General features: G+C 43.1%; 1 protein-coding gene across 4 annotated transcripts in view; it reads left to right on the plus strand.

The window, feature by feature from the left end:
- Positions 1-7,019, plus strand: part of TRAPPC9 (trafficking protein particle complex subunit 9) — a 518,594-nt gene extending 511,575 nt beyond the window's left edge. For all 4 annotated transcript variants that reach the window (XM_042785807.1, XM_042785806.1, XM_042785809.1 and 1 more), the window contains one exon: positions 3,793-7,019. In XM_042785807.1, coding sequence (XP_042641741.1) covers positions 3,793-3,972 — 180 coding nt within the window. In that variant the 3' untranslated portion in view covers positions 3,973-7,019. The remainder of the gene's footprint in view (positions 1-3,792) is intronic.
- Positions 7,020-21,912: the final 14,893 nt, after the last annotated feature.

Here is a 21,912-nt window from a genome sequence, read left to right on the forward strand (position 1 = left end):
GAAACTTAATTTTTCTTCTGTCTCAGTGGAACAGAGAAGTGATGTGGGCATTTTTTTCTTGATTCTTCAGTAATTTTTTTCTGGGATAGAAGCTTACCATCTTTGGTTTCCACGATCTGGTGGACTTTTAGTAATCTGCTTCAACTCCGACTTGACTCAGCAAGCATATATTCAACAGCATCCCAGATCGGCACAACATATAACTACATATCTAGGTGGTGACACTACCAGACCTGCTAGATCAAATGACAATACAAATTTGATCTGGATCTGGCATGAGTATGTGATCTTCATGTTTCTCGCAGGTTGGCTGGATCGTGCATTGCAATCTGTGGGATGGTGTGTACTGTCAGCTACGGCAGGAAAATGTCTGACTTGTGTGTGCATCTGAACAAGTCACCCTGAGCTCCCTTCACAGGCAGTGGAGAGCAAGTCATCAGGGTTGATGGAGTTTAGGGGATATTTTACCTCATTCTACATTTGATCAGATGAATTCTTGTGTTGAACAGCTGGCTCAGATGTGGACATCCACTTTACAGACATTTGGGTGGATTCAGTTCCAGTCTGAGACATCTGAATGAGTAAATGTTACTGTGGATGCTGGCCAGATAAGCTCCCATTAGTTGATGAAGATGTAGTCTTCAGCCGGTAGAACATGGCTTACACTAACATAAACACCAGAGGTGAGATTCAGTTGCCTAAAAGTAGGTGTCTACCATCATTTAAGTGCTGTGGGTATCCCACCTGGCCTCCACCTACTGCCAGAAATACTGTAAATCATCCTGTAAATCGTGCCAGCCCTGTGCAGATGTCTCAGTGCCTTAGGTCATCCCATATGTCACGAGGTGCCTATGTTCAGGGAACTGTATCCTCACGCTATAGGCTGGTTAGTTAGACCATTCTGTGTTTGCTGCACTGGCTGCATTGACTAGATGTCTTCTCACTGCAGTAGCAGCTTGGATACCTAGTGTGCAGAGAGCCACCTAAATGTAGGTGGCTTAGCCCCAAAATTAGTCCTGTACCTAGTATACTAGTCAGATTGGATCTGGCCCTCTAATGACTTGGCTGCTGCTGATGTACTTGTGATCTTCTGGGAATGTTTGTAGGCAGCCCCACTAGAAAAGCAGCCTTACTTTCCAACATTAGTTACTATTTTGGAAGAAACTTCTTGTAACTCTTGCAAAGCCACTTGCATCTCAACAGTGCAAAGATTTCAAGCTACTTTTGCTTCCCTGTTCCTTCCCAAACCACAAGTGTTGATTAGAGTAGTGGTTGTACGAGTGGCCATACAAATGTGGATAGGACCCAAACCATGAATGTTGTTGTCTGGTCTGTGCATACTACACACAGGGAGATGGGCTGCATGCAGAACAGGACACATACCACTACCTGCCTTGCTGGCTTTTCTCACTTACGATGACGAAACTGGTGACTGGTGCAGAGACTTGTGCTGTAAAGGCAAGAGGAACAAGCAACCATGTAGGCAGAACTTCAAACAAGTGTTGATGCTGATGTGCCTGAAGCCATCTTCCTGCTTGTCAAGGGCTCTGATTAATGCTCTTACAGATATTTCTTCATGATGCAGCTAGATTACGAAAAATGGACTGGGAGCTTGAAGAAGGTATGGGTCTTAAGGAGGCTTCATTTGCTGTTTGCCTCCACCCATTGCTGGCAGTAGTGCCTGCCTCTGTCCTTCTCTGGATGCAAGTCTGCATCAGTCCCAGTGAGGCAGAAATAAGGCAGGCAGCCTCAGGAGGAGGGGAAGGAAACAAGAGGGGAGACTGCTTGAGTTTTTTCTGCATGTCCAGATGCAATGCCAGAGGGCAAGAACTTGTAGCCAGCAAGGAGGGGAGGTGCCAAGGACAGGGGTCAGGAGAACAGCTGCGGCTGCTCTGATCGCTCACGGGGATGATATGATGCTGATGGAAGTTTGCCGTAGGTCAGCAAAAGGCTCAGCACCAAAGCCAAAGGAATCCTGCACTCTGCCAGCTCTGATGGAGTTGCTGGTTGTGAACAGACAGGCCCCTGTGCCAGAGCAGAAATTGTGGGAGGTTCAAGAAAGAAGCCCGATACCCCCAGGGGACTATACAGGATGCATGTCTGCTGGCTAAAGGACCCAGCAATGAAGGTCCAAAAAAAACCTAGAATAGGAGAAAACAGAAACAAACAGCTCATTCCCTTCACATCTGAAAGCTACAGAGAACTTCCCTCACTAGCGGTGGTGGCAATTATCAGCTCTCTGGCATATTCCTGAGGTGCCCCACACCCTTGGAAACTTTTTCTAGTGATTTGTCTCTCCCCCCTGCCCCGCCCCATGGTCTAGTCATCATCCTTGTTCTGGTCTTCCTATGCAATGGCAAGATACCCTTTAGCAAAGGGTGTCCATAGACACATTCCCAGTTAATATCACATCGTCCTGGTTGACCATATAACCAAATTTTTTATAGTCATGAAGAATTCTGATAACCTGTCTTGAAGCCTTAGCCTCATCCCTTCACTGTTCCAGGTGGTAATGTCCCATCGGTTCCTAGTGATGTCCCTTGCAAAGGTATTCTCCCTCTGAATCCGATCAAGTCCAGCATATCCAGACAGCTCAGTGCTTTTGGATCAAACACCAAACTTTCTGTTATGTTTGAGCTTGGGTCTCAGCTTGGCTGACCAGTGGTATGTCACACTGTCATTTAGAATCAATGCTGGGCTCTGTAACATGATGGACACCAAAGTGTTTGGAGGTGACCAAAGAAAAGCCCATTACCAATGAGAAGTAAGGCAAAAAAGAAAATACATGGCCACGGGCCTACCTGTGAAAGTAGGGATGACCCCATGAGTATATCTTCAGTTGATGGTTTCAGGGTCCAGAAAGCAGAACTGAACTGGTAAGATGGTCTTGGCTGAGGGAAGACCAGTACTGAGAAGCATCAGGTGCCCTTTATTGGGTCTTTTCTGTTGCGGTGAGGTTGCCTTTTCACAATTTTTTGAATAAATTCCATCCAGTGGAATGGTTTTCTGCTGGTTCTGTGTTTTGCATCTGCAGCAACTTCAACCCAATTCTAGGCACCCTGAAACTGGATTTAACATCTTGTGGAAGCAGATAGTAAAACTTTATCACGTGCTGAACAGTAAAAGTTAGAAATTACTTAAGTGTGTTGCCAAAATGATGGACTGAAATGCATTATTTGTTGTAAAGATATGAATTGTAAATGGTTTTGTGATGAAGGGAGATATAAATGTAGGAACAGTGTGAACTCTGTATTTAATTTGGACAAGTTAAATCAAGGTGGCTACTTTTCATGGGATGTTCCTTGCTAAACTTAATTATTTCAATGATAGTGGATATTAAAGATTCCTGATTAGAATTTGCAGTCAGATTGTGTCTGAATAATAAGTGAGGATACATTTAGTTATTGCTGAGTTGTTAAATGGTGTTTAACCATGTGTTTAACATGAATTCAAAGACATGATTTAGACCTTTAATATAGGTGTTGATAAATGCAGTCTAAGGAAAGATTTTGAGTGACATCTGCCTTAAGCCAACACTGTTCTGTATTCTGGCTTGAGTTGTGCCACAGCTTTGCTGCATGAGAAAATGACACAGGATTTAATTTTCAATGCTCCAGTTTTACCATTGCTAGAATAAGGACAAGATCTTTATTCCTTTTTGTGTGAAGGCAATATTGAGATGTGAATATAGAGTACTCTGAGACCAATTGAAGGAGCTACTGAATTGTGAAGTACAATGATTTTGTTTTGTTACTGGTTTAGTTATACTGATTTGCACGTTCTCTTTTCCAGGTGAAGCCGACCAAAGACTCTGTGTACTTTGGAGCACTTCTCTTTCTCTACACAGGCGATTTCTACTTGAATATCAAATTCCATGAAGACAACTGCAGCAGGGAGCTACCTCTCTCCTGGTTCTGCCTTCCTAGTGTCCACATCCGTGCGATGGAGCCTATGGTCCAAACTAAGCTGTAGACATACTGTGTGCTGTTTGATTAACCACAGTGCACAGAAATGCTTGGCACATCCTCTGCTTGACCCCAGTTTGTTTCCGTCCAACCCCAGGCCACAGTCCCTACTTTGGAGGAACAGCTGAACACTTTCTGAATTGGCTGATAGTCATTTGGGCAGCTGCTTTAGCTAATTTCAGAGAGAGAGAGAGATTATAACTATGCTAGAGTTTTCCTCTCTTTCCAAAAGCCTTTGAAACTGATAATATATGCATTACACTTTCATATACTCTGTTGCTATCAGTGGGTTTGAAAGGGTCTTGAGGGCTGAATTATAAGAGGGTTGAATTTAACCATGTGTTTGAAGGTCTCAATTCCAACTTGAATAATCCTGTTTTAGCATTTTGCAACAGGAGTTGTGTATCTGTATGAAATTCCTCCTGGTTTACACTGGACCCATGGCATGTACCCTTGACATGTAGTTCTCTCTTAGATTTGTTCACAGACTTGTTCTTGTTCACTTGTTTGCTGAGTATTTGGTGTCTTTGGTAGTAAATAGCAGTGGTAATTCTTTTTCCTGTGTTACTGAAAGTAAGAGTAACAAATGTGCCTCCAGTTACTCTCTTCCTCTCCTGAGCCTAGTGCCACTTGCTCCTAGTAAAGTCACTGCCTTTAGTTTGGTAGATCTGTGAACAAGAAATGAAAGAAGGCAATGAAGAGCTAAAGAGTTTTGTCCTTGAGAAAGGAAATAAGCCAACTTTTGAGTTGCCTAGGGCTTGCCTGTGAATTTGGGCTTTCACAGTTCTGATATATACAATCACAATTGCTTGAAAGATTTGCAGGCACTTAAAGAGCAACCAGAATTAATCAGCTGGTCATTAATATAACTTTGCATGAGTTATTGCAAACTCTTCTGATCACAGTTTTCATGCTAATACACTGGACTTGATTACGTGGTTGTTTTTTTCCCTTCTTTTTTTTTTTTTTTTTTTAATGATTAAATTTAATTATTAAGCAATCAAGGCCGTGGAATTCCTGACCGTAAAAGTAGTTGATGAACATACTGAAAATTTATCCCATTGTCTCTCAGAATATGTTTTTGTATAAAGAGACCAGCATTTAACCCAGGTAAAGCAGGGAGATGGCTTAGCTGTATGATTAAGATATTATTTCATAGACCATGTGTTTCAAACCTGTATCAACCTTTTCTTAAATTTACAGCCTGCAACTCTTACATTTGGTGACAGTTTACTTTCAGGGGCGGATACACCAAGAGGTGACAGGGGTGCTTCAGTTACTTCTTTACGTGCTAAATCTACATGCACAACCTCTTCACAGATTTTTTTGTTTGTTTTGGCTTCACCCAAATGTGGGCACACCACTTCATGCCTGACCTGGTCTGTCCTGCTCATGCTGCAGAGCACTAGCCCAGATAGCTCATTCTGGGTCTCTGTACCATGCCCAGTTGTAGATGTGACCTGTGTTTTCCGTAGGAATGACAGTGCTCGAAGATCAATTAATTTCATGTTTGCAAATAACTGTAATGTATTAATCCTAAACATATATCTAATTTGAGGGAACTATGGCTATAGCATGATAGCTGTATTGCCAGTGTATGTGGCGTATTATCTCTAAAAAACTATATTGTGGCAATGTTACCAGTGTTTGCTCTTGAGCTGTGGCTCTGTACACAGCTTTGAATGCCAGAGCGAAAGTCTTCAGTTTTAAACTGATGGAAATCTGAGACCAGTTGAAGATTTACTTGCAATGATGTACTGCTCTGTCAGCTGCCAGCATGCAATGTCCAGTAAGAAAACTTCCTTAGACTTGCGTGGTGGTTCTGGGCCAGAGACACCAATGGAAAGAAGGTCCAAGCAGCTGTGTTGGGCATGGTTTTTGCATTAGTGGAGCTTGCTTTACCAGTTTGTGCCATGAGGCTGAATTCTCCGTCACTACGTAGGCATATACACAGAAAAATAAGATCCCAAGAGAGCAGGAATTAAACCAGTTAATCTTCTCCAGAAAAGCGTGCTTTTGACATGTGTCTGTACTTTGTTACACAACACTGTTGTAGCAAAATCCAAATTGGGTTTTATTCAGTATTCCCAGCAGGTAATCTGCAGATGCTAGGAATACAGCTAGAGCTTTGTAAGGACCACATTGCATTTGAAACAAAATATTGTGAAGCAGATGCTGTTGCAGTCAGGATGCTTTAGCTTAGCCAGCTAAGGGATCATTTCCTTGTTTATTTTTGAGAGCATTCTCTGAGAACAGGGAATACTGTTCTGTGAAACCTATACTGGGATGCAGCACTCCTGTGTCCTTATTTATAAAGGATCCTGATCTACAGCCTGCTGAAGCTGTTGGAATGGGAACAGGTTTTATTGTAACAAAAACAAGCTGCATATTTCCAATATGCCGTTATAAATCTGCCATATGTGCTCATAAATATAAGTTCTTATGTGTGAGTTGATCCTTAATGGTCTATCTGTTCATTATATAGTAGACCACTCTGTCCCTTGTCAACTTTGATGCTTAGTTGCTTTTGGCATTTATGATATCTTTCCCAATTTTCTCACACTTCTACTTGTCTTGGTGAGAGAGATGAAACACAAGAAAGTCTCCCTTCTGGGGATCATTTGTGACTTGTCCAGAAGGAGAATATTTAAGTGTCAGCATAATTTGGAGAAGGGTGAGGGGAAGGTACTTGAAATGAGAATCACTTTTGCTTTTCTTTTTAATGGAAGTTTTCACTGGGATTGCTGTCAGAATTGGTCCTTGCAGTGCTTGAAAAAAGGATGCTACTTTTCTGATCTACTCTATTTTTTTTGGAACTGAAAACTCATTTTTATTTCTCCAAACTACCCAGTTATTATTTTGAACATGATGAGCCAAACTGCGCATTTTTCCACAGATGTAAATCTGATATGATCCCACTTGGTTGAATTAAATCATTCCTAATTTAATTCACTATTGGTGAGACCAGACACTGGTCCAATATATGAATTCACTGGAGAAGCATAAGTTGTGTAAATTTAACTGTCTGAATAAATACTTACATTGTGTTATTTACATCTCTGCCTGTCTCTTCTGTCTATAATTCTTGATAGTGTTCTTTTGTGTTTTTACTGGTAATAACAACATATCTCTTGATGCTGCATTCTGTCTCTGAAAGAATGTGTTCGACCCTGGAGCTGAAATTTCAACTTCACTCAAACTTTCTCTTCCTAGATGAACTCAGAGCTGATGAAAGATGTACGCTCCATGGTGTGACTCGTGTGTCAGTGTCCATTAAACGTCAGCTGAGGGGAGAGAGATGCACTCATGTGAAAGGTTACTTACGCCTCGGTACCCTAATAATGACAGTGAGGGTGGTGAAACACTGGAACAGGTTGCCCAGAGAGGTGGTAGATGCCCCATCCCTGGAAACATTCAAGGTCAGGCTGGACAGGGCTCTGAACAACCTGATCTAGTTGAAGATGTCCCTGCTCATTGCAGAGGTGCTGGACTAGATGACCTCTAAAGGTCCCTTTCCAACCCAAACCATTCTATGATCCTATGATCCTTTCCATCCTCTACAGAAACAGCTTAAATGCCAGAGGTCTTTGAGGAAGGAGGACCATTTTTGGAGGTGGTAGGTCTGAGAAGACTAATTAGAAGCAGTTGTTTTATGTGCACCATCTGATGTCCAACCCTGTTTGAGCTCCTTCCATCAAACAGTCCTGAGGGTCCTGTGTTTGGGTTCCCAATCAAGAAGCTCTTAAGCTTTCCTTAATGAGAGCCAGCTGCACTCTCCCTTCCTTGGATCCTCTGGCTCCCTTCTTGGGTGTGGGCACTTTGTCTGTCACTAAAATGAGACTATGCATGCATCCTACTTGCACTATGCACGCTAGAACAGTGCTATCTGCCAACTCCATGGGATGTTAAGCATACAATCTAGAGCTCTGGGCTTGCAGTTCAGCTGTTTGGGCACAGGTAGGATTTGAAGGCTTTCCTACAGGTACATGCTTTGAGGAGATTTGTAAACACTAATACTCTTAATAGAGAAGACACATAGATATGGACAATTTAATGTTCAGTGTGTTCAATGATATATGTTTACTTCTGCAGGTTAGACCATTCTGGGGCTTAGGTCAGGGTCTTCAGGTTGTCCAGCATCTTTCTACTTTAGCTCTTGGTTTCTCATCTCTTTTTTACCTCATCCTTCCTGCCAACTCTTCCATTCACTGCTTTTCTGTTTTAATTTGGTTGGTTCCAATAGAAAGGATTGATATGTCCATTTCTTTTTCTGTCTTCTTCCTCTGCATCTCCATCAGAGCCCTCCTAACACTTTAGTCATCTACTAGGGAAAAAAAATGCTTCAAACCCTATTTCAGTTGTTAAACTGGAATTTGGATATCATATTCTCTCTTAAAAGCTTCTTAAGATATTTCAGTTGAATGGGACCTTATCTATTTTATTACCATCTGGTGTTGCTTGTTGGAGTGATATTTAGGCTACTACATTAATGCTGCATCAATTCCGTAACATCGGTGGGACTCGTGCTGTACGTAGGTGACGTCATTTAACAAGGATTGATCAGGTTTTTTCCCTGTATTCCTGATTCAGCAAGGTATCTAAGCATGTGCCTAATGCTAAGCGCATTAATAGACCCACTGATTAGAGCTAATTCAGTCACACATCTGCCTGGGGAACTTGCTAAATCTGTGTCCAGATATACAATCTGCTTTTGAACATGCAAATACGAGATTGAGGCCCCTGTCCTATTACATTGCATGGGCTATCACCACTGGCTCCCAGGAACTGTGGTACAAGGAGAAGATATCTCATCAAAATCTGGCACTGTCATTTTAATATGTGAGGGATAGATCTATACAAGTCTGGGAGTGCAGATCCTTCCAGGCCAGTATGTGCCTAGTGTATAGCTGTACCAACCACAGTAATGAACCTTGAAGGTATAAATCATATGCATAGATTTGCTTGGGAAATCACGTTATGCCCAAAGGCTGTGTCCGGTAGCTGTGTACTAGGCGAGCCAGTGCTCAACCACCTCCTGCTTGCACTTGCTCTTCCAAGTGTTCCTCTTCCAAGGGCTGGTACCAGCACAGGCTGCGCTGATGTCATCTCAGCCTCCCCATCTCCACATCCATAGGAAATCTCCCCAGGAACTTGGCATAAGGGAGGACGTATGTTAACAGTGAGGAAACACAGCACTGCTTGTGTAATGAGGGAGTGCTGGATCCTCTGAAGAGAAGAATTTGTTACGGCCCAATGCACTCTGATACCATGACTGAAGAAGGGTGATTTCAGCCCCTTTTCAGCATGCATTCAGTATGAACAAAACAATGTAGACACTGCCAGGAAGAAATCAGCCCAACTATTGAAACAGTTTAACAATGAGCGTCTTGTTAATGGCTGTGAGGATGTCATCACTAATCTATGTCAGAAACAGGGCCCCTCTGCTCTCCAAAGTCTGCCCAAGTCCTTACAGAATGGTCCAGGCCGATGGCTGAAGTGAAGCCATGGTCCCATTTAGGCATCTGCCTACCACCTCCTTTGCCACCAGCTCAGATCCAGAGCACAGATGCCATTCCCTCCCCATCCCTTTGCCTGATTCACCTCTTCTCGTGGCTGCACCTGGCTGAACCCGTGCGATGGGTTTGGCTCGAAGAGGGGAAAGAAAAAACAGGGGAGTGTTTTGCTTTAGTGTGTATACACACATGTGAGGGGGCTACTGATACGCAGCTTGATCATTGCACAGAGTATTGAAGCCTGTGAGGTTGCAGCATTCCTCACAGATATATTTGCCACTCTCTTCAGGGTAGCATAAGGCTAAATAAGCAGTGGGAGGAAGGATAGAAATGCCACAAGAAACGGTACAGGGCTACAACCAGAGACACCTCTGCAAGGTGCCTGAAGTTAACTGAGATGAATCAAGGCCAAATGGGTTACATAACTCCCACGACATTAAAAATAGGTTATGCTGTATATTAAGATTTAATTTATAAATTGTTTATAAAGCATTCATAAATGTTAGATGTGGTAAGCACGTTATGCACATGAATATTTTGTGTTCCAACATTATCGACGGCTGTATATATGGCAGCTGCAGGTATTATAGATGGTTAAGTCACAGTTCTAGAGACCAATAGTTCAATAGCAATATACAATAAATGATTCATCAATCAGTTAAATGTGTATTAAGCATTTATGTGTTCTTTATAAATGGACCCTTAATATGAAGTGTGACCTTAAGAAGTGTGAAACAGGGAACTTTTCCCCTTTCATCTTTTATTTTTCTTTCTAAAAAAAAAAAAAACAGAACAAAACAAAACAAAAAAACCCTCTCAAATCACCAGTTTAAAAATGATTGTGCATTCCCTCACCTCAGGCTTGAGAGGCCACAGGATCCTGAGCATTAAAAAGGGTTCATGGAATGAGTGCGGCATTTGGATGTGCTCCTCTCTCCCTGGAAGTATGTTTTGTGAGAATTGAGGGTGTGGGCTCCAGAGATGCAGAAGAATATCACCTTGACAGCCAGGGTGTCTGCAGATCCCTGAGCAAAGGTAACATGAGTGTAAAGTAAGTAAAGAGCAGATTAGAAGAGCTGTTAATTGAGACTTGAATATGATAATTTAATTTATTAAAATAAACCCTACAGCCAGCTGTGGGCATTTGCTTACGTGGAAGATGCCACCAGAGAAGATGCCACTGTTGCAGACCCCCCGCACAAGGCAGACCAGGTAAGAGGTTTTTCCTTCCCTACCATGACACCTCATCTGCAATGTAAAAAAACCTGGAGGAAGGTGTAAAGGTGTAAAGCTTGCCCATCCCATCCCAGCTCTCACTCCCGTGGAGAGCTGAGCCACTTTAGAGTATTATTATTAGTGGAAAAGATACCAGGTTATTTATATAAGATTATTACAAGATTTATTAGTGGAAGAGATACAAGATGCTCCTATCTTTCCACACTCAGCTGAAGTCATGTTCAGGGATGTGTTTTTGCAAGTCTCTCGAGGAGGGGATTTCAGGGACCTGGCCCAGGTCTGTAGTATTTGAATTGCATATAGATATTAGCCACATCCATGTGGTGTCAGAACAAAGCCCTTAGGTAATGAGCATTTAAATTTAGCACAAAAGTAAGACAAAATATATGCAAATGCTTTGGGATATTATTTTCAATGCAAATATTGGGTGAATCTACCAGATTTTCCCTTTTGTGTAGCTTTCCAAATGTTGCTGCTGTTGGTTTCAGTATAAAATCACAGCCTCTAAAGCTTGTGATAAGTCCATATTGGGGTCTTAGGGTCACAGAAGCTCTTTTGGGAGAAACAACAGGCAGGATCGGTGATGTTATTAACACAAGCCTCTTTATTTAAAACCACTAGATATGAACAGGAGCCACATGATGAGCTGTTGTGATTTACAGGGCAGTCATCTCTGCTCTCCAGGAAGTCCACAGGGGGAAGGGGACTTTGGGAGGAAACACCCACCATGCATCAGAAAAGTCATGTTTCCAACCTGAAATGACTTTTTTTTTTTTTTTTTTTGCAAGCAGCTATAGAGGCAAAGGTGACTAGTTGAGATGGAGACATCCACTTACCAGAGCACTGCAGATAAATCCCCCCTGCCCTGTCCTGTCAAATATGGATGAAGTTAGCTAATGTGTTTAAAAGTTTAAAAGGACCCAGAGAAACACTTCTGCATGCAAACAGCATAAGCAGAGCAGACTCTTCTTTGGAGGTGGGCTAGAGAAAAACCCCTTTCCCTCCCCATTCAGGGTGCAGTTCCACAGGGGCCAGGTTTGTACGTGGGCTCTTCAGCACTGCTGTGCTACAAATACCAGGACTGCAGCTCATTCCCAGTATTTTTCCTTTTTGCTATGCACACCATTGGCCAGGTGCACAGTGACCTTCTGTGTGAGCAGGGCATCACGCGGTATGTCAGCAAGGAGACACATGACAGGGAAATACAGATCTCCTGGGGATCACCGATGTAAAATGTCCAGGGGAAGAGGGAAACCTGCTGCAGCTTTATCTTGGCTTTGTGCAAATCTGCTCTGATGAGACCCTCACCTGAGAGGCATTTTGGGCTGTTAACGAATGAACATGGTCATATTTTCCCTCTCTCTTTTCCCTGCATCCCTTGCTGCACCATAGATAAGGCAGCAGTGTTTTGGCAGCAGGGAAGTGATGCTCTATCTGTTTGCACATATAGGACGCTAATGGAAATGTGCCACCCGTTATCGTTACCGGGGTTTAATTTTCCTCCTCTCATTTCACTGAGGACATCGGCTGGTTTCTTTGGTGGCAATTCAAAGGGCAACAGTGCTGGGCACAGGTCACAGATGAGGCAGACGTCTGCATTCAAAACCGAAGAAGCCCCTGCATCAGCCTTGCTTACTGCTATTGCTGCTCAAGGCTCTGTTGTAAGGCTTCTCTCGAAACTTCTTTCTTCCCCCACCTCTTCAAATTTTCAATTTCAGGGATTTTTTTCTGACATTAACTTTATTTATTTTGTAATCCCTTGCTCTTCTTTGTGTCACTTTTCTGCAGCTAGAGAGTACCATTTTGTACATTTGACCTTACTCTCTGTTTCTGAGTTTGAAGCAGTCAGAGAGAGTCCTGAGGTCCATGCCACAGATGAAGTCCTCCTCTCTGTTTTCAAGTATGTCCTTCACTTACTTACTCAAGGCTTGTCCACCCCCTGCCCTGCTCTTCTTGAAATAACAAGGTTAGTCACTGGGAGGAGAATAAGACCTCTGCTTGGCTGGTCTCTCCCTTCACACCTGACACATCTGGTTTGAATTAGCCCACGATACTTTTGCCCTCTCTTCCCTTATTTATCAGTCCTCCTACCAGCTCCCAACCAACACACGGGTAATACTCTGGCTTCTGGTGACCCTGGCACACTGGAGAGGAGGAAAGGAGATTTAGTATCACCTTTCTATCTCCTGCAAAATCCTTGTTTTGTTGCTTAGTGACAACATCGTTATACGCAGTCCCAGTGCTAAATGTAAAATACTGAACGTGAAGCGCTGCTGTGCAGCAAGAAGTCAAGCTTTGCTAAATGCCATGTCTCCCTGCTTGGCGCTGGCAGAGTGGCTCCTGGCTTCTCATCCAGACAATACGGGGCACATCAGGTCCTAGCACTGCGGGATGATGCAGTCCACACAAAGCCCCCAGCTCCATGACAGCGTGGTGCTTTGCTGAAGCAGTGCTGGTGGTCTTGGTCTCTCTGCCATATTCGGGACATCCTGAATATTGCTGGTGTCCAGGTGGGTGGGATCTGGGAGCAGATTTGGTCTGCCTAGAAATTCCTCAGACCACCCTACAGAGCCCAGGAGTAGGAGGCAACTGTCTCAGACACACGTAGACATGGCCTTGCTTAGCTTGACCTGAAGTTTATTTTCTCTCCACAATCTGTCCCAGAAGGAAAGGCTTCAGCAGCTCTAGTTCCCACTTCCACCTGACAATATAAAGAGGAACTCCTAACTGTTTTCAGGCCTTTGTCTTGGTGATACTATAATTCACATTAAGAGAGGAGGCCCTGGAGCTACACAAGGTTCAACCCTGTGGTGACAGCTGCAATGTGTACCAACCCCAATGACTTGAGCAAGGGAGCACATTTCCCAGTCACATGCCCTTCCCTTACCTTGTGCACCTTGTGCTTGTGGATCCAACAAAACCAATTAGAATGGAATAGAATTAGAATAGAATAGAATAGAATTAGAATAGAATAGAATAGAATAGAATAGAATAGAATAGAATAGAATAGAATAGAATAGAATAGAATAGAATAGAATAGAATAGAATAGAATAGAATAGAATAGAATAGAATAGAATAGAATAGAATAGAATAGAATAGAATAGAATAGAATAGAATAGAATAGGAATACTGCAGTTGGAAAGGGTCTACAATGATCATCTAATCCAACTGCCTGACCACATCAGGGTTGACCAGAAATTAAAGCTTGTTATTAAGGGCATTGCCCAAATGCCTCTTAAACACTGACGTGCTTGGGCATCCACCACCTCTCTAGGAAGCCTGTTCCAGCATTTGACCACCCTCCCTGTAAAGAAATATCCCCCCCTCACCCCGAAACCAGGCAATGTGAATTGACTACAATTGATGTATCGGGATTGGGCTGCCCTCTCCATAGCAAACAGTGGCAGTAAGAAGTGGAGAGGGTTTTCTATGCCTCCTCAGCATTTCTTCTCTAGTAAGAACAATTAGAAGCTGCTCATAACTACAACAAATGAAGCTGGGAGACATGGATCTGGCCTCTGGCTTGTGACCCACATTGTTACTGGTAACAGGATGTGTGAGATAAATAAGCCAAAACCAAAACAGTGGCAAAATCCACCAGCTGTATCAGAGAGAAGAGCTCAGGGATGAATGCCTGGTTCAATCGAAATGAAGCGGCTGCTGTATGAAAATGCATATTTCATAGGCTACCTCTGACTGACAATGCACCAAATATATTTTGGATGGTCTGCCTTGCTAGTAAACTCTGCCTAATCAACTCCAGGGACTGAAATGGTTGAAGCAGCCTTGGCTACACCAACACAATATTCCATTTTTGTCTTGTTTGATACCATTTCATACAAGGCAGCACACTCTCAGCCGAAAGCTGCATTTCTATTCTTATAACAAAAGAAAGATCTCTTCTCGTTTTAGGTGAAGTCTCCATTTGCATTAAGAATGCCCAGGAGATGTGGGTACATGAACATGCTTTATCTGAGGGAAATGTTGAGCAAGGTTCCCGGTAAGCCCCAGCTCATGTGTCTTGGAAAAAAATATAAAAAACCAAGTCAGAGCTGTAGCAACACTGTCGGCCTTTTTTTTATCTGACACGTTGGGCAGCAAATCCGCACCTGCAATGGTGCACAGGAGGGCTGTAACAGCGAGAACATGCTTCTGGAATGGATTTAGAGATAATAAGAAATCATCCTGATGTGACTGTTGAAGGTACAAGGGATCCGGTAATAGTTATCACAGGTACACTTTCATTAACTCCCTTTAATTTAAAAGCTCAGTGTTTGCAGCAATCTTTACGGGCAAGAAAAAGTCAAATCAAATTAAAAAAAAGAAGAATCCTGCTCAACTGCAGTGCTGCTGCTTCCCCAAGGAATTGTACAGCACAGCCTGATATCCCTCTGCAGTGATCCTTCCAGCCAGGTCCCGCATCCCTTCGATGGGCCATGAGGGCACTGTCAGTCCTGAGGTGCCACTAAACACCCAGTGTCATCCATTACCCCCTTATCTCTTTCCAGCAGGGACCCACGCTCACTGCGTACAAACGGGGCTTGGGTGGGACCTTTCCAGTGAGTGAAACACAAGTGACAGCACCTACCACGTCACCAGAGCTGCAGCTTTTCCCTGTGCTCCGGGTGAGATAACAAGCACAGTCCAGGCTTGCAGCAATGATGTTCCTCCACCCAGGAACAACCCGTGTTCATACTTATTGGGGGAAAAAAAAAGAGAAAAAAGAACATAGATGGTTTAATACCCAAACCTAGTACAGTTCTGTGACAAAAACCTAAACTATATAATCAGGATGCAATGTAACTCTCCTGAAAGTTAATGAACTATTTGACCTACCCAATACATTATCTGCACAAATCAGTAAGTGTGCCACAGAAATTAGGGATTTCAAACAAAAGCCTAGAGCTCATGAAACTTGTGATTGCTGAGTGGGGGGACACAGATCATTGCTTCAACATATTACCCCCCTTTCCTCTTCCATTCTCCATGCTCCATCCTGCAGATGTTATACTAAATTCTGACAGAGAACAAGGAGAAAAGCTGACCCAACTACGTGTTGGTTGACTTTTCATCTTGCTGAGCTCTACTTCTAGTTTTTCTGTGAGCAATTCAGCTTTATGAAAGACTGAATATGTATTTATGAAATACATATTCAGGCATTCCAGAGGACAAATGCTGGGAAAGCTGTAGGAAATTTCAGTGCAGTGATGGAGTGTTCCCGTGGCTGCAATAGGAAATGTCTTTATTTGTGGAAGCAGGATGAGGGGTGGGGACATAGAAAGGAAAAATAGTTTGGTTCAGGAAAGGATTATTAAAGGAAAATAGCCCAACTGTTAGATGCTATCTGCGTTGTGAATCATATACATTTCCAGCTCAGCTTCAATGGAGGATACCGCTCCGTAGGGAGTGTGGTGTAACAGCATAATGACCTTTAGGGACAGTTGGGGGTTTTAGGGCTAGATGTGCCATAGCTTCTTTGCTTAATGTGTCCCCTCACCTTGCAGTTGAGCCTTCTGTCGCAGGTGAATTATTAAGAGAAGTCATCACTATAAGGTTAACTAAAAGGGGTTTATTAATGATCAAACAATGATCAAATGGTAATTAATCAATGATTGAATGAAAATCAAATGGTAATCAAATGGTGTTTAAACAATAATTGAATGTTAGTTAAACAGTGATTTAAGAATTATTTGATAGTGATTTGACAATGATTTAACAATGATTTAAATGATGATCTAGACAGTCATTAGACAATGAGTTAGACAGTGAATTAAATGGTGGTCTCTCTACTATTTGCTACACTTCTAATAATTAACCTGGTCTAGTGGAAGGTGTCCCTGTCCATGGCAGAGGGGTTGAAAACGGATGATCTTTAAGGTCCCTTTCAACCCACACCATTATATGATTTTGTAATTCTATGATTAATTGTAGCTGGGTAAATTTAAATGTTGCTAGCATGCAATGTACTTCTAGACCCAATGTAAAACATTGCTTACCTCGTTCTAGATATAAGATGCTGGGTAAGGGGTCTCTCAACCTTGAGAAGTAACATTGAGAGGTGGCCCTGCTCAAGGGCGAGATCAAATCCATGCAGGTCACTTCAGGAACACTCAGTGGGCTCAGAGGAACTATAGATTTTTATAGCATAAAGTGATTGACTCCTAGTCAACCCCTGCTCCACTTTGTTGTATGTGCAGGTGTACAGCTGTAGCAGCTTTAGTTTTGCCCAGTCCCAGCTTGGGCTAGTATTATTAGCTCCTGATAAAACATGGCTTAGACTCCTTAGTTCCTGAGAAGATGCAGCCTAGTGCAGTTCTGGTTTGCACAACAGGGCTCATTTCTGACAGGCCTACTTGTCAGTGATGCCTGAACCAACGTACTGTTCACTCCCTCAGAGTGGGGCAGCCGCACAACTTCCCATGCTCTTTCTGCTTGGAGCACGGGTGAGCATCAGATGGAAAGGCTGACAGTAACACTCACAGGAGGGGGACAAATGGGCAGAATGCACTGAAATAATTTGAAATGAGGAGCCAGAGAGAGAAGTGTGGAAGGAGGAGCAAATAAAATAGGACCCACCAGGCATGTGGAGAGATGTGGGCCTTTGTGTCATGTAGGGGAGTTTGCCTTAAGCTCCTCACAAGAGACCTAAGGCACAGCAGGCAGGCTAAGCCCAAAGACCCAGGTAATGGGCTTCCACTGGCTTTTCTCTGGAAGCTGAATCCCATGCAAGACAAAACCGATTTGGGAGGCTGGAGTAAGAGGAAGCCCATGGTGTAACAGGGGTTATGGCATGCACCCAGGAATGGGTTATACCTACCTTGCCCATGGTTGTGCATGAGGGCTGCTCTGACCCTGATTCCAAAACTGTCCTTGTGAAGTGATTCTGTGTCTCCCTGCACCAGCACTGGGTCTCTGGCAGGACCAGGACTCAGATGTTGGGGCAGAAGCAACTCTGGACTTGTGGGACAGATGTCCCAGTCCAACAGGGAAGTGTTTGAGTTAGGCCCTGTCTGACTAGGGTATCACTGAGCTGGGGGACTTCTGGGATTCTGGGTGGAAACACAGACAGTATTTTGATATATTATGTCTTGGTTTTTGTGGGTTTTTTTTTGGTATTTTTTTTTCTTTTCAGTGCTCTACACACAACTGATGTAAAGTTGCAATTCAAAATAAGCTGCAAGAAGTGTTGGGTGCACTGTAGGTTATTCAGATATGCCTCAGTCTTGCTTTCCTTCATTCTATTCGTCCTTCCTTCTGCCACTCCCACAGCCTGTAAGGACACACTTGGACCAGACACACAGAAAGCTAGTATCTTTCCCCACCCCATCACAGAAGGTTGTAGAGGCTTCCAGCTGGACCCACCTGGAAAAAGCAAAAGTTCCAGGGCTCAGAGTTTTTATGGGTAAAATAAGAATGCAGAGATATTTATGACTGTCAATGGGGAAAGAAATATGTATATATGAGTGTCTTCTGGGTGATTTCTCCATGGTGTATCCTGGACATCTCCTTGCATTTGGCTGGCCTTCATGTCATCACTCCTTGAGAAGAAGCTCACATGGGCTGTGGCATGGGAAATCTGGGATGAAGGGCTTCTCTGGACAAGGGAGATCTGAGCTCTATTCTTCCTCAAGATGAAAAGTTGAGATGAAATGGAGTGGTCATTACCCATTGTTGTGTATCAGTTTGCAGGCAATATCTGAGTAAGGGTAAGGGTTCAACATCAGTGACTGACTCATAAACAGAGCAGTTATTTTATGGGAAAAACAGTGTCTGGAGAAAGGACTTGGCAAGGAAATCTGGGTCACAAACTGAACTTCTCCATGCTGCATGAAATAACGATCAACACAGTCAATCTAGTCTTGATGTGCTAGACCCTTCCCAGGGCTACTCTGGGCATGGCAGCCTGAAGAATGCTGCTATCTTCTCTGCAGTCCTTGTGTTTTCTCACCTCTCCTTTCTGGCTCGTTCACAATCTGGTTTAGCTCCATATGCCATCTGGAGTGATAATGTTCCCTTTGCAGTTGGCTACCAGGACCCTCTGGGCCCGCAGGAGCAAAGAGGAAGACCTTGTATGGAGAAATTACAAAGACCAAGCTGCAATAAGGAGGCCAGGTGGGCCTGATCTCAGCACCTGAAGAGTGGGTTGTCATCCATCTGAGGGCCTCTGTGCTGCAGGTTGAACAGGAGAACAGGCACCTCAGTGGCAGAGAGCTCTGAGAAGACTCCTGTCTGTGAAACCAATCCCACCATGGGCTGTGACCCCCTACAAAGCATCTCAGTATAGGAAATGACTGCTCACCCAAACCCTTCTCTCTTAACCTCTAAAACTTTTCCCCAGGCTCAGCAGGAGCCTCAGAGCAATCAGGCTTGGTCTCTGCAAAATGAAATTAAACCCACTTTCTCTTTAATGGGGCTCTATGGGGCACAGCCACCCCAAGGCTTGGAATTTTATTCACCCACACCCAACTTTTCACATCCCTTCCTCTGGCCCTGGGTTTGCATGGCAGCCCTCCCTACCAAGGGCTGTCCCTTCATACATTTGGCAGCTTTGGCTGTGTTTCTGCAGACAGTGAGGGATGATGGCCTGTGAAAGGGCCTTGCAGGACTACAGCGCTCTAAATACTGATTTTTGCAGCAAAATCATCAGTGCTACCAGAACCTCCTGCAGGCTTCGGGTCCATTGAAGGTTCACAAGCAATGCAAGTGCAACTGGGTCCTTCTGTGAAAGCTGGAGGAAGCCTGTCCCCATGCAAGGGCAGCTGGCACATGAATTTTGTCTGAGCAAGCTGTAAAAGATTTTTTAGCCTTGCAGTGTCTCGTCCATCTGCTGCAGAGAGGCTGGCACACATGTCTCAGCAGGGTGAGTCACACCTGTACTCACTTTCGAACACAAGGCACTACATACAAAATGCTCTCAGGCGGTTTTGGCAAGCGGCTTCATCCTGGTACCCCCTCTGCATCCTGCATCTCCCCTTAGCTACAGCATCTTGTGTAACTGAGAAATATGGCATATTTATCCCATACCTCAGGCAGTCTCTATGCTCTTTCACTGTACCTTGGAAACCAAACTTCTATTCTTGCCAACAAATCACTTTCAGACGAACGGGGGAGTGTGTGGTAGCTTGGATTTTTATTTTTTTTTTTTTTAAGAATTTTTTTGCAATCTAAGAAAAGACTTGAGGATCTATTTTTAAAGATTATATCCCCCCTCCACCCACTGCGCTGCAACAACTGAACACTTTGGCTTGATGAGAATATTAGTAAAGCAGTCACAATCTGTAGAGTGCATGTCTTAAACTACATTGCATAATGGGACAAGCAGTAATCATAACACAACAAAATGCAATGGAGGCTGGGATTTTCTGTAGTATGTGAACTAAAAAGTCATGTCTTCATCCAGGATTGATCACCAACTAGTTTGCAATAACCCACCCCCTGACCTTTCCTGCTTGTATCTCCCCAGATTTAAATCCATCAGTCTTAGAGGTATGCTAGAGCATGGCTAATACAATGTTTTGTGGGAAATGCAACTGCTAAAACAATCTCTTTCTCCTCCTTGATATATTTTGGTATTTAAGGAAACCAGTAAGTACAGTAATAGCAGTGTTACACCTGTAAGATGATTTGAAAAGTGCACTTTTATCATTAGAGTCTGGGGGAATTGCATTAGCTCTAATAAAATCCTATAGGACTTCAGTGAGGATAATAACTTTAAAATGTTCTTATTAGTAGCACTGTCAATTCTATTCTGAGATCTGCAGCGTTAACAAATTACATGTAAGAAAAAAATTCCATTTGATTTGGTTGAAGGCCACTGTGTTCAAGGGAAAATATAGCACTTTCCAGATTTTATTGAAAGTCCTTGGGAATCAGCCACCCACCCGGGGTGTACTGAGTGATTAATGCTGGTCATGTGCTATTTATCCCTTAAAATGTAATCACAAGCTGATTATTTTGTTCAACACATTTTTGGTGATTTGATTAAGAAGCTGCATGGACTTAACAGATTCAAAGGAAAACACATGGAAGAGGAGTTGAACAACAAAGGTTGCCGCTAGGTAAGGATGTTCTTGGGACCTTGGTATAACCAAATATCTCTGATTAAGATTCAGCTTTTGCAGCGCTTTAGGCTCCTGTGTGTTTGCATCTATCTTAAAAGAAGTGGGCTAAGTTGATGAGTGTAGCTGAGGGAATATGGCCTTACTCTGCAGACCTTTGTGCTAGAAGAAATCACATTGCACTTCAGGTCTACAGAACAGAACATGTAGGGGAGAAGGGGGAGAAAAAGGTGCAAATTTGATATGATGTTTAAAATTTGAAAAAGAAAGGTGCTCATTCTGAGCTGAGCTCCCCACCACTCTTTGGGCCTGCCTTGGGATCCAGCAAAGAGGAACCTTTGCATAGTAATTATAAAATAATAATGTTTATGTGGCTCTTTACATTAGCATGTAATGAAGCACTTTGAAAGACAGATATGCGTGACTATCCCTGCTACTGAGATAGGGGTACAAGAGCACAGAAAAAGCTTTCTCTTTTGATTAACTAGCAACCACAGCACCACCAAGTCTTGGGATGGATGTTTTGTAGCCCACTGCTTGTTTCTGATTTCCTGAGCTAATTTGTGCTGGCCTAAAAGAGGGTCAAAGCTATCTGTTTGTTTGGGACAAGGTGAAAAAAGAAAGATGTTTTCTTCTTCACCAACTTTCTGTCATTCTTGTCTCTTGGGTGGTTTTTGTGTATGTTTTTATTTTTGTTTTTGTTTTTTTTTAAAGGGCTGAGATGTGACAATGACAACTGAGATGCCCTTTGCAGCAGGTATTAGATATCAAAGTCTAGAAACAGTCTTGTGAGAACCAGGAGATAGGTCCGAATCAGCCACAGAAAAGTCATGAGGTATATGTCTGAAAATCTGCTGGCCTTATGCTGGCAATTGCAGGAAGCAGAAGAGGAGACCATGCCTGCTTATGAATGTAAAACAGTTGATGTGAGAATGGAAGCTTATCCTAATTAACAGAGTGAAAGCAAATTCAATTTGTCTGGCAACATGTGCATGTTGGATTCAGTTTGCCTAATAATGGTTTGAGTTTAATTCTGTTAAGAAAAGAACGGGGATCCAGGATATAATGCTTGAAAGTTGATGGGACACTTCACCCATGAGGTGTCTGTCCCTGTTTGAGGAAACAACTCAAAAAAAGAA

This window comes from Tyto alba, unplaced genomic scaffold (assembly GCF_018691265.1).
Source record: "Tyto alba isolate M040663 unplaced genomic scaffold, T.alba_DEE_v4.0 Super-Scaffold_9, whole genome shotgun sequence".
Lineage (NCBI taxonomy): Eukaryota > Metazoa > Chordata > Aves > Strigiformes > Tytonidae > Tyto > Tyto alba.